At 46.0% G+C, this 13,254-nt stretch overlaps 1 protein-coding gene across 2 annotated transcripts in view; it reads left to right on the forward strand.

The window, feature by feature from the left end:
- vwc2l (von Willebrand factor C domain containing 2 like) overlaps positions 1 to 13,254 on the forward strand; it is a 63,571-nt gene that overhangs the window by 1,177 nt on the left and 49,140 nt on the right. Inside the window, exons 1-3 of one of the 2 annotated variants that reach the window (XM_038787060.1) lie at positions 70 to 197; positions 1,103 to 1,552; positions 2,090 to 2,219. In XM_038787060.1, coding sequence (XP_038642988.1) covers positions 1,148 to 1,552; positions 2,090 to 2,219 — 535 coding nt within the window. In that variant the 5' untranslated portion in view covers positions 70 to 197; positions 1,103 to 1,147. Of the gene's footprint in view, positions 1 to 69; positions 198 to 1,102; positions 1,553 to 2,089; positions 2,220 to 13,254 lie in introns of those variants that run through there. The other variant, XM_038787052.1, reaches the window with a different exon arrangement.

Genomic DNA, 13,254 nt, shown 5'->3' on the forward strand with positions numbered 1-13,254 from the left:
CTTTCTATTATTTTACCGGGCTGGCCATTCCCGCTGGGGTGAAGTGCGGGGGGGGGGGGGGGGATATGTACTTCCCGAGCTCCCGCTCCGCCACTCTCCTCCTGCCTTCATTGAAGATGCGCTTTGCGTAAACAAGTGTCAACTGAGCACAAATCATCTTGCGAGAGACCGTCGCGATCATAGTTTATTGGGACCAGGTACAGTCTCCCCCACACACCCACATTGTCACAGAATTGCACTGAGCTCTAACCCTCCTGTGGGCTGCATGCTCCCATTACCTGATCCAGGCCAATGCTATTCACCCGCACACAAGTTGCCAGACGAAAATGCGGCAATGTGTGCAACTGGTGTCAATGTTGCTCCCATTCCCGGGCTTCCCGTTCTGTGGAGAGAGCTCATGTCCAGGAACTGATCCCAAACACCATCTACACCCATCTCCCAAGTCACCTTGTCCTTGCTTCCCTCGCCAGCCTGGCTTGTCGTGAATATTGCGGAGCTGGAAAGCAGCCTGCTCTCGGTGTAATTCTGAATCCCGGAAGACCGCAGGTCCTGCCACTTTCCAAGGAGAATGAGACTCCGCGCCAGAGCAGGAGGTCACTCTGTCTCGCTGCACCGCACGCCCGATTTCTTTTGTTTTAAATGTAAAGTTTGACCTGTTTGCCCTGCTGCATAATGCGCTAGTGTTCTCGGGTGAAAGTTTCCCTGTACTTCGCCTTTGATGTGTGTGTGTGTTCGAGATGCAGCTACTTTGGTGTCAGCCTGGGTTCAGGGGGCAGCACTGGGTGTCTGGGAGCTGCAAGGTTGTGGGTTCAAGACCCATTGCAGAGACTTAAACACACAGCCCAGCACAGCGCTGAGGGGGTGCTGCACATTGGTCTTCTCGGGTGGATTTAAAAGATAGCATTATTCGGGAAAGAGCGCTTGTTTCTGCCGCCGACACCGAAATCGGGTGCTTGACTGAGAGCTTGCTGAGGATTGGCAGGTCACCGCTGTCCCTGCAGCTTCACAAAGTACTTGAGGAAGGTGCGCTGGGTTATGGCGAAAGGCGGTATTCAAAGACAAGTCTTTCTTTAAACTTGTTATTCTACCATGTGTTTTGCAGTGTGGAATCGATGGGCAGCTGTAGCCCGGTGCAGAGCACGAGCTGATGGCCAGGCAGAGGCATTTGTGGACTATGGCTCCTGGACTTGCTGCGGGGTGTGTCCTCCTGCTCCTCCTCAGCCCGGCTGCAGCCCACCAGGAGGATGAGCTGGGGGCTGACAACACCCTGGGGCTGGCCAACAACGACCTGGACTTCGACGACTATCGAGGCAAGGGCTGCGTGGACGACAGTGGTTTTGTGTACAAGCTGGGCGAGCGCTTTTTCCCCGGCCACTCGAACTGCCCGTGTGTTTGCACCGAGGACGGCCCAGTGTGCGAACAGCCCGAATGCCCCAAAATCCACCCCAAGTGCAGCAAGGTGGAACACAACGGCTGCTGTCCCGAGTGCAAAGAGGTGAAAAACTTTTGCGAATATCGGGCGAAAACCTACAAAGTGCTAGAAGAATTCAAGGTAGGAGCATTGCAACGCCAACACAGCTGTGTACACCATTCCACATCTGCCGTCACTCCAGAGCTTAAAGGCAGATGTGAGTGCAAACACTGATCCCAGTGTAGAGAGGGTGCATTATCTTCCCAAAGTGGCCCACTGCAACATGAAGGATTCTCTAGCTGTACTTAATCCCGAGAATGTAATATCTCCGCGCCCTGGGCACCCAGAGGAAACGGTGGCAGATTGGTCGATTTTCTTAAATGGCATTACACAAATTAAACCGGCCATGAATCAGATTGAGTGGGCAGCAGAACAGTAAGGAAGCCAAATGACTTGGTGTTAGGAAGCGAGTCCCAACCGCTAAGTGATCCGGAGTTATTTTAAAGGAACACCGCCCGCCAGATATTTATTTATTTCTCTGCTGATTTATTTTAATTTGGGGCGGCAAAGGTGGTGGGTGCTGTTAAGTGTGCTGTAATGTGAGTGTGTGTCTCCACTTGGGCGGCAGTGTGCAGTCTGAGGATCTGAGTTAAACGCCAACCTGTGTGGTTCTTTCAGCCGTCCCCCTGTGAATGGTGTCGGTGCGAGGCGAGCAGTGAGGTGCACTGTGTGGTGGCGGACTGTGCCGTGCCCGAGTGCGTCAACCCGGTGTATGAGCCCGAGCAGTGCTGCCCCGTGTGTAAGAACGGTAAGGAGCTGTGAACCGAGACTAACTCTTCCTATCCCCCTCCTCGGGCCACTCACTCAGTCAGCAGCAGGGGCTTTTATTTCAGAAAATTAAATAATTCCACATTTCCATAAGATTCACATTGCAACACTTGTCAGGCGGTTTTTGTCACCTGTCCGGGAGGTGAGAGTCAGAACTAACCCCCATAGCCATTCTAATCCGCTTTCTTTCACCGCCCCGCTTCCCGCTTCGGGGGAATTATAATTGTGGCGTATTTCCAAAGCGGATGGTACAATTAGGAAGGAACTCAGGCACCAAGTAAATTGCAAGGAACACATTAAAGTGCAGATGAAGGAGGAAACTGGAGACATCAGGAAGGACACACGAGCAGGAGGAGCCCCTTCAGCCGTTTGGGCCCAAACATTCTGAGGTGAGGAGTTCAGAGATGGCGAGATGCCCCCACCTCCTCAGTGGACACCGATGTGTGATTAGCCCAAGCCTGTCTGCTCATTATTCATTTCAACTTGCAGCCAGTGCTGAGAGAGCTGCTGGTTCACAGGGGGCCTGAGCAGAGAACCAATAATGTGGATGGTTCGGACCAGCTCAAGCCAGCCCACAACACCTTAAAGGAAAGGGAGGGTGTGGTGGGGTGGGTGGTGAGGTGCCTTGAGGCGGGAGCTTGTACTCAGAATCGTGCAGGAAGTGACTCCAACCCCAGCAACATTGAATAATGGCACAGCTGGGGAGAAATGAAAATGAAAATTAAATGAAAATTGCTTATTCTCACAAGTAGGCTTCAAATGAAGTTACTGTGAAAAGCCCCTAGTCGCCACATTCCAGCGCCTGTTTGGGTAGGCTGTTACAGCAGGCTCCAAGGTTTTTGGATGCTGTATTGGTTAACTTGATGGAGGAAGTGCAGAGGAGGAGAGCTGTTCTATATGTACAGGGAGAACAGGTGGTCATCCATCCTCAAGTCGGAGCAGATGTCTCCGGGGCCTCACGGTAGCATGGTGGTTAGCATCAATGCTTCACAGCTCCAGGGTCCCAGGTTCGATTCCCGGCTGGGTCACTGTCTGTGTGGAGTCTGCACGTCCTCCCCGTGTGTGCGTGGGTTTCCTCCGGGTGCTCCGGTTTCCTCCCACAGTCCAAAGATGTGCGGGTTAGGTGGATTGGCCATGCTAAATTGCCCGTAGTGTAAGGTTAATGGGGGGATTGTTGGGTTACGGGTATACGGGTTACGTGGGTTTAAAGTAGGGTGATCATTGTTCGGCACAACATCGAGGGCCGAAGGGCCTGTTCTGTGCTGTACTGTTCTATGTTCTATGTCAGTGAAGGTGAATACCAGCGGTGAATGAAAGCGGACTGTAAAAGCTTTTGTAAATATATTAAAAGAAAAAGATGGGGCAGTACAGTGGCGCAGTGGTTAGCACTGCTGCCTCATAGCACCGAGGTCCCAGGTTCGATCCCGGCCCTGGGTCACTGCCCGTGTGGGGTTTGCACATTCTCCCAGTGTCTGTGTGGCTCTCACCTCTACAATTAAAGATGTGCAGGGTAGGTGAATTGGTCATGCTAAATTACCCCTTAATTGGGAAAAAAAAAGTGGATACTTAAAAAAAAAATTTAAGTGAAAAAAAAGGAAAAGGATGAGTGAAATAGGTAGATGACAGTCTGAAACGGGAGAATTTCTAATCGTAAATAAGGAAATGGCAGAGCAATTAAACAATGACTTTAGCCCTGTCTTCACAGAGGACGACATAAATAATTCCCCAGAAATGCTGAGGAAGTGAAGGAAATTCACATAACTAGAAAAATAGTAAGAAGTCTTACAACACCAGGTTAAAGTCCAACATGTTTGTTTCAAACACTAGCTTTCGGAGCACTGCTTCTTCCCCATTCACCTGAGGACTTTAACCTGGTGTTGTAAGACTTCTTACTGTGCTCACCCCAGTCCAACGCCGGTATCTCCACATCATAGAAAAATAGTGCTGCAGAAATTAGTGGAACAAAGCCGATACATCCCGAGGGTCTGATTCTCTCCATCCCAGAGTACTAAAGTAGGTGGCCATGGAAATCTTGTCATCTTCCAAAATTCTGTAGACTGTTGACCAGCCAGACAAATTGGAGGGTGGCAAATGAAACCCTGCTATTTAAAAAAAGAGAAAGGGATAAAACAGGGAAATACAGTTAACCCAACTTCAGTGGTAGGAAAAATATGCAATAACTGGACACATGGAAAATATCAACGGGATTATATAAAGTCAACATGGATTTATAAAGGGAAGTCACGTTTGACAAACCTACTGGAGTTTTTTAACAATGTAACTAGTAGAATAGATATTGATGAACCAATGGGTGTGGTGTATTTGAATTTTCAGAAAGATTTTGAGAAAGTCCCACATAAGAAGCCAGTGGCAAAATTAAAGTGTTGGGGTTGGAGGTTCGATATTGGCATGGATTGAGAATTGGTTAGCAGGGAGGAAAGAATAGGAATGAATGGGCCTTTTTTGAAGTGGCAGGCGGTGACTAGTTGGGTCCCGCAGGGATCAGTGCTTGGGTCCCAGCTATTCACAACATACATCGATGACTTAGATGAGGGGACCAAATGTATATTTCCAAGTTTGCCGATGATACAAAACTGAGTGGGAATGTGAGTGTTGAGGAGGGCGTTTAGCGGCTTCAGGGTGATTTAGACGAGGTGAATGAGTGTACAAACACATGGCAGTTCAGTATATTGTGGATAAATGTGATGTTTCCACTTCGGATGGAAAAACAGAATGGCACAGTATTATTTATATGGCGATAGATCAGAAAATGTTGACGTTCAAAGGGACCTGGGTGTCCTTTTACACCAGTCACTGAAAGGAAGAATGCAGGTGCAGTTAGGAAGGCAAATGGTATATTGGCTGTCATAGCACGAGGACTTGAGTACATGAACAAGGATGTCTTACTGCAGTTGTACAGGGCCTTGGTGAGACCACACTGGGAATATGTTGTGTACTTTTGGTCTCCTTAACTAAGAAAGGATATACTTGTCACAGAGGATGCACAGCGGAGGTTCACCAGACTGATCCTAGGATGATAGGATTATTTTACAAGGAGAGATTGAGTCAACTGGGCTTGTATTCACGGGAATTGATAAGAAAAGAGGGGATTTAATTGAAACGTATAAGTCCTGACAGAGCTGGACAGACTGCATACAGGGATGTTGTTTCCTCGCGCTGGGGGTCTGGCTCACAGACTCAGGATACGGGGTCGGCCATTTAGGACTGAGATGAGGAGAAACATCTTCACTCAGATAGTGTTGAAGCTGTGGAATTCTCTACCACAGAAGGCTGTGGAGGCCAACTCATTTAATATATTTAAGAAGGAAATAGATTACACTCTCAAGGTATCATGGGGTATTGGGAGAGCGCGGGAGTGTGGTGGTGAGATAGAGGCTGAAATTCTCTGGCCATTCGTTGGTGGCAGGGTTCAATGATTCCGCCCCCCCCCCCCCCCCCCCCCAGCAGCACACCCCTCCCTGTGGGTTTCCCTGTGGTGTGGGAGTGGCTTCAATTGGAATTCCCATTGACAGTGGTGGGAGCAGAAAATCCCGCTGCCAGCAAACGGCGCACTGCCTCCCGCCACTGAGAAACACGCTGCTCGGGGGCCGGAGAATGCCACCCAGAGGATCAGAATTTATTTCTTGAATGGCGGAACAGGTTGAAAGGGCAGAATGGACTACTCCTACTATTTTCTATGTTTCCGTGAGCCAAGTCCTAGATGCAGTGCCGTCAGAGGATCCATGACCTCACAAAATGGTCTGGTCAGCAAATACATCTTCAAATGCTGTATCCCACCAATGGCACCTCAATGCACCACAATTCCATCACTCATCTGCCAACAATTTCAATCAATCACAGCTCATACAGGCCCTTCGAACCTGCTCTGCCATTCAACACGATCTTGACTGATCTGTTATGGCCTCAGATACACTTTCTACCTCCATCCATAACCCTTGGCTCCCTTGCAGATTTAAACGCCGTCCAACTCAGTATTGAATACACTCAGTGGCCCAGCCTCCACTGCTGTTTGGGGTTGAGAATTCCATAGATTAGCAACCGCCTGAGGGAAGAAATTCCTCCTCATCTCTGATTTAAGCAGGAATTCCTTTTTCTGAAATTGTGCCCCAGAGTTCTTGATTTTCCTGCACATGAGGAAACTTCCTTTCGACATCTACACTGTCAAACGTCCTCAGAATCCTATTTGTTTCAACAAGATCACCTCTCAGTCTGCTAAATTCCAATGGGAATATGCCCAGCCTGCTCAAATATTCCTGCTGAGACAATCCCATCATCCCACAGAGCAACTTAGTGAACTTTCTCTGAACTGTCTCTGATGCAAGTATATTGTGATGACGTCACACCCAGCTCTCACAGCTTGCACACACTGCCAGCTATTCAACCTTGATAGCAACATCAGTCAAGCATATTGCACAAAATTTGCTGACACGCTTTCCGTTCTCTTGGAGGAAAAGGTGATACGCAATCAGGCAGCAGGAGCTAACCAGAGGGAGACAGGCATGCCTGAATGCAGAATCCCAATGGAGGAGATGATGCTGGCTATTATTGGGAAGCCCTTTACCGAGAGTGTGACCCGTGGCAGGGCTGAAACAATCAAAGATGCCAGTATCCTCACACCGAGTCCTCCTCCTCACATTTCACATCCGCCTCATCCCACAATCTCTTCTGATTCACAAACTCGAGATGGTGTAAGCATGCACCTCTTACTTTTCCTTCCATTCCTGCACCCCAGCATTAACCTTGTGCCTTTCTGCTTTCAGACACTCAAGGTGTGCAACCTAGTGGAGCAGCAGGAAGAGAGATATGATGATGGCACTCCATCGCTCAATTTCACAGCATAGCCACAGGCTCAGATACTGACACTAATTTGAAAGATTGCACCAGGGTGAATCTTCACACAGTGAGAAACTGGGTAAGAGTGCACTGTAGCTAGAGCAGAGGGCAAAGGTAATGCAGGTGCCAACTCAACGGAGGACAATGTCACACATGAGTTACATTTCAGAGAACTCAAATGAGGACTTCAGTGCGGCAGCATTACAGAAGAAGGTTAACAGGTATGCACCACAAAATGTATGGTGCATCAGAAAACCTGCCAGGAAGCTACGGTCATTGTCAAAGAACATGGAGAATTCTGCGGCCAACTTGGTGCAGGGCACAGCATTTGGAACCCATTTTTTCCACCACGGGTATAGTGGCCAACCCTGCGTGCACATTTTTGGACCCAATCATGATGCAGAGTCTAAGTGCTAATGTTGCAGCCTCTATTTTAGCACAAGCAGCATCTACTCAGTGTCCAAGTGTGGCAGTGGAAGCTCAGACAGCTGTCATGCAAGGTCACGCTGCTGCTGTTATTCCTGTGGATTACATTGTGCAAAGAGGATGTGTAATCTCTCACAGCAATCTGTGCTCCAGGAGGTTACTAGGATTACTGAGGCACCAAGGAGGTGGCAATGGCTCCATGAATCTGCGGTCCACTCTAAAGTTGACAGCATTTGACACCTCACCCCTGCCACTCCACCAGTGCCCTCATTAGCAGCCAACCCAGTCTGAGCCTACACTGAGATGGTGCTATGTGCAGCTGGGCCTTCTCAAGACAGAGCTGCTCGAGGTCATTCTCAAGACAGTCTGACAGTTCTTCCATTGAAAGACAGCATCCTTCCATGAGCCGTGTTCCAAAGATCCTCCTCCCCTCCATTCCCCGGTTCCTCGGCTGACCACTGTCTAGCCTCTACAAGGGCTATCCCCTCAGAACACCATGGATGTTGCACTCACTCTACCAAGTACTGCAGGGCTCCTCGAGAGTGGTCTAGGCAACAGAAATGTTGTTTAAGCAAGACAATAGTCAACACAATCACATTCCTTGTAGTAGCATGGATTTCATGTGGTCAGCAAATCATCCATGATGTGCGGCAGCCACACTTTAGTTTGGAACTGTAACATCACAGAATTGTTATGGCGCAGAAAGAGACCGTTTGGCTCATCGTGTCTGCACTGGCTATCCAGACGAGTATTTTGACTTAGTGCCATTCTCCTGCCTTTTTCCCGTACCCCTGCACATCGTTTCTATTCAAGTAATCATCTAATGCCCTCTTGAATGCCTCCATTGAATCTACCTCCACCACACATCCAGGCAGTGCATTCCTGACCCCAACCACTCCACGTGTGAAAAAGTTTTTTCTCGCATCACAATTGCTTCTTTTGCAAATCACCTTACATCTGTGACCTCTCATTCTTGATCCTTTTACGAGCAGGAACTGTCTCTCCCATTCTACTCTCTCCAGCCCTCTCATGGTTTTGAACATTGCTACCAAATCTCCTCTCAACCTTCCTCTCTCCAAGGAGAACAGTCCCAACCTCTCCAATCTATCCTCATAACTGAAGTTTCCATCCTAGGAAACATTGTTGTAAACCTCTTCTTCACTCTCTCCAATGCATTCACATCCTTCCTATAGTGTGATGCCAATATTCCAGCTGAGGTCAAACTAGTGTCTTGTATAAATTCAGCATAACCTCCTTGCTCTTGTACTCTATGCCGCTATTAATAAAACCCAGAATACTACATGCTTTATTGACTGCTCTGTATCTGTCTTGCCACCATCAATGATCTGTATACATATCTGTACCCCTTTTTTTATATTGTCCCTCTATGCTTTCCTACCAAAATGTATCACCTCACCCTACTCTGTATTGAACTTCATCTGCCACCTATCTGCCCATTCCTTGTCTATGTCCATTTGAAGTTCTACGCTGTTCAGTTTGCAACACTTCCAAGTTTTGTGTCACCTGCAAACTTTGAAATTGTCTCCTGCACACCAAGGTCTAGATCATTAATATATATCAGGAAAAGCAAAGGTCCCAATACTGAATGCTGGGGAACACCACTCTAAACTTATCTCCAGCCTGAACGATATCTGTTGACGATTCCAATCTGCTTCCCATTATTCAATTAATTTTGTATCCACATTTCTACTGCCCCTATTGTTCCATGAGCTGTAGCTTTTCTCACAAGTCTGTTGTGTGGCCCTGCATTGAATGCCTTCTGAAAGTCCATGTGCACTATATCAACAACATTATCATCATCAACATTTGTTATTACCTCCTCAAAATACCTCAGCAAGTTAGTTAAATAAATTAGAGGGCACTGGGAAAACCCAGCAGGTCTGCCAGCATCTATTGGGAACATCTATTATCTCCTGATAGATGCTGGTGGACCTGCTGAGTTTTTCCATGTCCTCTGTTCTTGTTTCAGATTCCAGTATCTGTAGAATTGTGCTTATTTTAGTTAAACATGATTTCCCCTTTAAAAATTGTCTGGCTCTTCCTAATCAACCCATATTTTTCCACGTGACTACTAATTCTATCCCAAATAATTATTTCTAGAAGCTTGCCCACCACTGATGTTAAACTAATATAATTTGTCAGGGTCTATATTCCATAGAGCTTTGAAGAATGGAGGATGACCTCATTGAAATTGACGAATTTCCTACCGAGTGTGACAGAGTAGATAAGATGTTTCCCCTGGCTAAAATCAGGGCACATAATCTAAGGACAAATGGCAGACCATTGAGATGAGGAGGAATTTCTTCATTCAGAGGGTGGTAAATCTTTGGAAATCTCTACCCCAGAGGATTGTGAAGCTCAGTTATGGAATATATTCAAGACTGAAATTGATACATTTCTGGAGACCAATAATATCAAGAAATTTGGAAATTGTGTGGAAATGTGGTATTGAAGTAGATGATCAACCATGACCAAATTGAATGGCGGAACAGGTTTGATGGGTTAAATGGCCTATTCCTGTTCCTCTGTTCCTAGCATTGAGTAGAGAGCCTCAGTGACCTCCATTACACACAACAGTGGACAATGAACTGTACAATGTTGTAAATGCTTGCAGTTCTAGCCTGAAAGACACCATAAAAGTTCAGCTCCACAGTCACTTTTGCAGACAGTGGCGATGTGGTCCTTGACCTGCTGTGAGGTTGGAGTTGTGACTGCAGAAGGTGGATTCATCTATACTGAAACACAGATGTCTCAAGTATTGTTGCTCACTGAGCTTTAGGTAGAGAATCACTCCCTGAATATCCTGGGAGAATATGGCCCCCTGCTGAGAATCCTTCACCTCCGCCCTCTTCCAGCAACTTGGCCTGATCTGCTCATTCTTCAAGTCATGTTGTATTCCAGGGCAGTGCCTACTAATGTACCCAGGTCTAAGAGCAACTGCTTTGTGTAGGAGCCTTGGAGTCAGTAAAAGCTCATTCAATAGCTGCCACACCACTTTTGCAACTTTAAAAAACTATACAAATGCTTCTAGAGTTGAGGCAACAGCCAGAAGAAATCAACCTGTAAGTAGCTGATGATCCCTTTAAAGGAGTGCGGGTGGAGGATCCTTCTGTTTCTGGCCGTGCCTTCAGCTATGCAAGGCGAAGGAAAGACACTGAACTCTAATACGGCAATCCCAGCATGAAATTACACTGACATTGTACGCCCAGCATACTATCTCATTGCATATGTGGCAACACCTACAATAATATGGCATCGTCTGAGACTTAGCCCCAAAATTGAGCTGAGTGCTGTGCATGCCTTTATTGAGATCTAAGGCCACTCACAGAGCATAAAAAACAGCCAAAATCAATCCTAATTTTTTTGGTTGCTTAAGAGGAACTCTATCAGGAACGGTATCCGTCCACAGGAACTGCTGTTTTAAACCATTGCAACACTGACGTAAACAAGCATAGAGTCAATCTACTTGAGTGTTTTGCACCGTCAATCATAGTTCGCCCACTGTTTACAATCCCAGCGTGGAAAAGAAAATCAACCAACCTCAAGGTTTCTGCCAGAATGTTCATAATCACATTTAACAATACAGAGCCTGCACCGGTGGGTACTGAATAAAACATGTATTGAAATTGACTAATGAGGCACAGTATGCATTTCTTTGACCCAATCATTGTTAAACAAGACCATTCAGGGGTGATGTTAGGCAGCACTCTTTCATACGGAGTAATGAAAATCTGGAACTCTCTTCCCTACAAAGCTGTCGAGCCTGGAAGTTAATTGAAAATTTTAAGACTGTGGCCGATAGATTCTTCTTAGGTAAGGGTAAGAGATGTGTAAGCAAGGCAGGCCGATTGTGTTTAAGTTATTAAGTTATTAATCAGCCATGTTCTAGTTGAATAGCAGAACCAGGGGCTGAATGGCCTATTATTGTTCCTAAGGTATGAATAACCTGGCCCATTAACCTATCCAGGACTTTTCAAATAAAATGCATTTCCCCTCCATACTACTTTTTAATTGCTTCAGCAGCTCAGGCCTGGTACTTTTGGGATAAAAATTGTGAGGTATTATGCAGACTGCTACAAGCAGTTTACTTACTTACACATATCCTACAATAAAACGAGTCGATATTTATAAATAATCCGCCTGATGCAATGTACTATTTATAGATTGCAGTTCTTTATCTGCAGTTAACATTTCAAGTTTGTTTATTTGTTTTATTTCACCATACTACATTTGTCACTACTTTGGCCTCAGTATCTTTTCCATATACAGTTTGTTGATTTGTGCCAAGTTACTTGTAAACTTTGGAAATTGTGACAACGTTGCTGCTGCATTACCCACCTTTCCATTTTGTCTGGGCTCTAAACCCATCTATTTCATCCCTGCACCTCCCTGCCTCTCCACCTTCCTCTCTTCCTTTATTATGCTCTTAAAAACCTACTGCTATAATACTTGGAGAGACCAATAACTTTTAAAGACAGACATAAATTTCTGCAAAGAAATGCATAATATTTCATATGTTAATACATTTACTGCAACAAACCAACTAAAATCAACACAACTAAACACTACTAGTAAGCAACCAATATGCTGAACTGTAGAAGAGGTACTCTCCAGTAACTTGTTAACATAACCAAAACCTCACGCCACATTTGCACATTAGGACTCTCAGTAGAGACGCAGGTTTGTATTTAAAATTTCAAACAAATGCCTCCCGGCAATTCAACCGGCTCTATTTCTGTGTCTCAGCTGGACAAATCTTCCAGTATCCTTTTAAACACAGTTCTGCTCACGCATTCCTTCTGAGCATACTTGAATGGATTTCCAGCAGCAAGGCACCCACTAGTGATTCTTTGGCCTTCAACTGTCCACAACAAACTTTGTTCCTTTGGACATGGCTTCCATCCTCAACGTGTCTTCGCTTGGTGATTGACACAGCAGCACCGGCTTTCAGTTGGTTCAGTGAGATTTTGAGTCTGCAAGCAGCAAGGCCAGCTGCTTCGCCCTTTGTATCCAGGTGTTAAAGTTAGCATCTGATTTTCAATTGGGCTTGACCTCCCGGCTCCCCCCCCCCAACCCATGGCATTCCCATTTGGGCCTTTCACCAAGCAGAGACCAGCAACATTTCACAACATCTCCCCTCCCATTCCGTTCCAGTGCAATCTGTTTGACCTTATATTAAAAGAGACAGTTTAAAACATAACTATCTGGTTAGTACTGCTGCCTCACAGCGCTGAGGACCCAGGTTCAATCCCGGCCTCAGGTCACTGTCCATGTGGAGTTTGCACATTCTCCCCTTGTTTGCATGGGTCTCAACCCAACAACCCAAAAGATTGTTCGCAGTCGGTGGATTGGACACACTAATTTGCTCCTTAATTGGGAAAAAAAGAGAATTGGATACTCTAAATTTATTTTAAAATTAAAAAAATAAATAAAACATAACATTTCACATGTTTGACACTACCTCTTTGACCAAGGCTTTGGTCACCTTTCCTGATATCTCTGCTCCTGTAGTTTGGCACCAGATTTTGTCAGGTGGTAACCTGTGAAGCACCTTTTACTACATTAAAGGTGCTTTATAAATGCAAGTTGTTGTTGTTATGTGGTGACAATGAGTATAATTTTTCCAAGACAATATGACTACTAGATAAATGTTTGCATAGTTTTGCTGAATATTGGGAGATTCGGGTCCAAGATAGTCGAGGTACGTGCACAGT

The sequence above is a fragment of the Scyliorhinus canicula genome, chromosome 2 (genome assembly GCF_902713615.1).
Source record: "Scyliorhinus canicula chromosome 2, sScyCan1.1, whole genome shotgun sequence".
NCBI lineage: Eukaryota > Metazoa > Chordata > Chondrichthyes > Carcharhiniformes > Scyliorhinidae > Scyliorhinus > Scyliorhinus canicula.